At 31.6% G+C, this 4,004-nt stretch overlaps 1 protein-coding gene across 1 annotated transcript; it reads left to right on the top strand.

Annotated features, from left to right (window-relative positions):
* Positions 1–326: 326 nt before the first annotated feature.
* LOC132031334 (transcription factor bHLH123-like) lies at positions 327–3,260 on the top strand. Its single transcript, XM_059421254.1, has 7 exons — positions 327–830; positions 933–1,332; positions 1,606–1,713; positions 1,812–1,877; positions 2,195–2,260; positions 2,859–2,909; positions 2,987–3,260. Exons 1-7 carry the CDS (start codon positions 526–528, stop codon positions 3,128–3,130), a joined length of 1,140 nt encoding a protein of 379 aa, XP_059277237.1. The 5' UTR covers positions 327–525; the 3' UTR covers positions 3,131–3,260.
* Positions 3,261–4,004: the final 744 nt, after the last annotated feature.

The raw sequence follows: 4,004 nt of genomic DNA, 5'->3' as shown, positions 1-4,004 counted from the left end.
AATTTTTACTTGACAAACACCCTCCATTTCAATTTATGTGATATCATTTTCGAGAGTATATTTTAATTTTGATTTTGAATGTGAATATAATTTTTTCTTAAATTTTTTATATATTTGATTACGTAAAAAAAACTCTAAGTCACAATAATTGATAATTAATTTTTTTTTTAAAAGTATAATAAAAAAATTCATTTGACTTTTCAATTAATTTGAAAGATGTCAAATAAATTGAGACGAAGAGAATAATATAAATTGTTAGATGCAGCGTAACGAATTCATTTCATTTTTTTCTTTTCGAAAGAACAAGAGCCAAACCACAAAGCCAAAAACCAAAGACCAAGAATAAAGCAAAGAGAGAATTTTACAATAAGATTCTTGCTTTCAACACCACAGAAAAAAGTGGGAAAACAAGGACATCACAACTTATTAGCTCAACTTGGAAGACCAAAGAAAAAGAATTAATTCCTTCTCTTTTTTCTTTATTTCAATTTTCTTTTTGTCAATTTATATCTTGAAAAGGCAACCATGGCAGAAGAATTTCAGATAGGAAGTGGAAACGGGTGGGAATCTTCTTCATCAACAACTAGGAATAGGTTTTTTGATAGTGGAATAATATCATTATCATCATCTACTACTACTCCTTCTACATCCACCGCACTAAGTAGCAATATGGCAAGCAACTTTGGTAATTGGCCGACAAATATTGTGGACATCAAGAATAGGTCTTCCTTGGATTCTGAGTCGGTATCTGAAGACGTAAGGCGAGACGTTTCATCTGATCCCAACTTACAAATGATGGGCGTAGGCCTTAATCGCAACCAAACTTTATTGTAAGTAACAGATATATGGCTAGCTAATATGACCAAGTTTTATTAATTGAAATTTATAGTACCTTATTAGTTTTTTTTTTTTTTTTTTTTGGATACTTTCAGCAAGGGTACTACAAATCATCAACAAGAAGCATCATCTGAACATCAAGATCATCATTGGAGACAAACAATATATTCTGGGAATTCTGAGGATTCTTCTGTTAATGATTATAATAAGGGCTTATCTTTACATCATCAATCATTATATAGTTCAAATCTTGAAAACGCCGCTTATGGAAGTAGTCCTTCAAATATGATGAAAGGAGTTTATCCTCCCTATAATCAATCAAATTATCATCAGTTTCTCCGATCATCCCCTCCGAATCAGCAGCCGCAGTTGCATTTCTCGAATAATACTCCACTCTGGAATGGCACTGCAGCTGCTATGAACGATGTCCGCTCAAGTTTTTTCCCTTCTTTACCTACACAACTTCCTAACCAAACGGCTGATAAAAAACCAAAGGTACGTACGGAATATTTAGAGAGATAAGTGCGCATGTTATAGCAAGTAATCTGACTTATTTTTTAGGTTACTGATAGTCACTTTTGATGAAAGGTTATCTGTAGTTATCTTTTAGGTAACTCGTTAAAAGTTAAACTCATTTTAATTAGATACTAACTGAAAATTGGATGATATTGTCGTAGCAACTATTCAATTTAAGTCACGTCTAGGGTTTTTAATTTCGTTTGGTACATTCAATCCATACTTGTGATATTTTTGCGTTCAATGCAACAGGTTACAATAGAAGTTAGGGGTGCAAATAGTATAGCAAAGAAAACTACAAGTGATGCTTCAAGTAAAAGATCGCGGAACGAAACGCCATCTCCTGTGCCAGCTTTTAAGGTGTGTGTGTGATAGAGTTTTCATGATACAGATTAATGAATGGTTACCTATAGTTATGCTTTAAATAATCAAGATATAGCTTTGTTCGTGATTTTCAGGTGAGGAAAGAGAAGATGGGAGACAGAATCACTGCACTTCAACAGTTAGTCTCACCTTTTGGAAAGGTAATCAATTGCAAATTAAAGCCGCGCCTGAAATCTTTAGTATATTCCTACTATCATTAGTCAGAGATGGATCTAGAATATGATATTTATAATTCACAACAACGATTTCAAGTTAATATTACAATAACGTTTGAGTTCCCAGTTCAATATCTATAGATATGTAGTATGGTCCTTTATATCAGTAAAGTATGAGAAAAAGCTACTTAGATTCATGTATATCTATAACCGGACCTCTCAATCCGCCCTTGTCACTAGCTAGTGCACTCCCTTGATTAAAACTTGCATCTTTTTTATTTTATTTTTCTTTACCATTTCAGACTGATACAGCTTCTGTACTCTCTGAAGTAATCGAGTATATAAAATTCCTCCACGAGCAAGTTACTGTAAGTTTCATACCATCCTTTATAATCTTATTCATTTTGCTTTCTACTCTCCACATTCATTTTCTTACGTGAGTGTAAGTTTCGTAAGGGCTGTTAAGCAAATTAAATCGGAGAAGGATCTTGAAATGAAACGTACTTGAAATTATATCGGTCAATTACACAGATATATAGTGAAAGTTGGGTTATTTTGTGGTTAGAAAAGTAGTTTGATGATTTTCCTATAATTATACCATAGATTGAATGTCTTATTTTGTGTAATTAACCCTATTACTTTCTCCGTCCTAATTTATGTGACATACTTCTCTTTTCATGAGTTTATCCTAAAAAGAATGTCATACTTTCTTATTTAAAAATAATTTAACTTAATTTTTCTGTTTTTTTACACTCAATGAGACAATTTTAGACCAAAAGTTTAAAAATATTTTTTCTTAAAATTGGTGTTCAGTTAAACACTAGCTATCACATAAATTGAACACATATGTACAATATATACTACTAGTAAAAATTTAACTTGTTTGCACCGTCATTATGTGTAATTTAGAATCTATATAGTAAAAATGACCACTTATGCATTTTATTCTTCTATATCAAATAACAGATGCTAAGCAACCCATACATAAAAAATGGAGCTTCAATGCAGCATCCACAGGTACCCAAAATACTCGTTAACTTCTTTAATTTGCTGCTTAGCTCGAGAAGTTAAAAGAGTATTTCCATATTGTGCAGAATTTTGATAAATCCAACGATACAAAGCAAGATCTTAGAAGCCGAGGACTATGTTTGGTACCAGTTTCTAGCACGTTTCCTGTAACTAATGAAACAACAATAGATTTTTGGACTCCTAATTCATTTGGAGGAACATTCAGATAATCAAATCACAAGGGCCCAAGAAGAAGGCATGCATGCAACATCATATAGTCATCAGTTATACTGATAATGTAAAAATCTTTTACGCTAATAATTTATATTTCCTCCATTTCAATTTATGTGAACTTTTTTAGTTTGTTTAAAAAGTTAATCCTTTTTTAGGGATTTAAAAATAATTTAAACTAAAATTCTCATTTTACCTTTATTAAGAAGCTTTTACAGCAAACAAGTGTTATGACATATTTAACATAAATTTAATTTTTATTATAGCCTTAAAAATGTTATGGCATGACACAAGTTTCAAAACAAATTTTTAAGCTAAGCTCATGCTTGATAAAAAAAAATTCACATAAATTGAAACGGAGGGGTAGAATTTATATAAGCGTTATATTGTTCCACTAGTCATCCCTACGATCTCATTCAACTCCCACACAAGTGGAGGATGAAAAGAAAAGGGGACAAAATTGGAACCAAAAATAGCACTCTACTATATATACCTGGCTGTGGCTGATGATCATGATGAAAAAGGATAAAAAGGATGCTGAAAGGGAAAGAAAAGAAGTAATCCTTTAACTGATAGGCATTTTTGGATAAGCTCCAAGCAAAATAATCATTATTCATAATCTTCGTAATCAAATTAACTAGAAAGTAGCAAGAAGCAAAATATTGATTATTGATTTGTTAGTTTAGTAAAGCATTTGTCGTTTTTGATAAATTTTAATTGAAATGAAGGGGTAAAGGAGCTTTTAGCTAGATGATGTATCTACTGATTTGGGCGTATATTGCTGGCACTACCTTTCAAATTTTAAAGAAAAGAAATGAAGGAATAATTGAATTTCCTGAATATGTGTGATTGTGGAGGAGACCATTTGATTCG

This window comes from Lycium ferocissimum, chromosome 9 (assembly GCF_029784015.1).
Source record: "Lycium ferocissimum isolate CSIRO_LF1 chromosome 9, AGI_CSIRO_Lferr_CH_V1, whole genome shotgun sequence".
NCBI classification, from domain to species: Eukaryota; Viridiplantae; Streptophyta; class Magnoliopsida; order Solanales; family Solanaceae; genus Lycium; species Lycium ferocissimum.
This window is presented reverse-complemented; position numbering and strand designations above follow the sequence as displayed.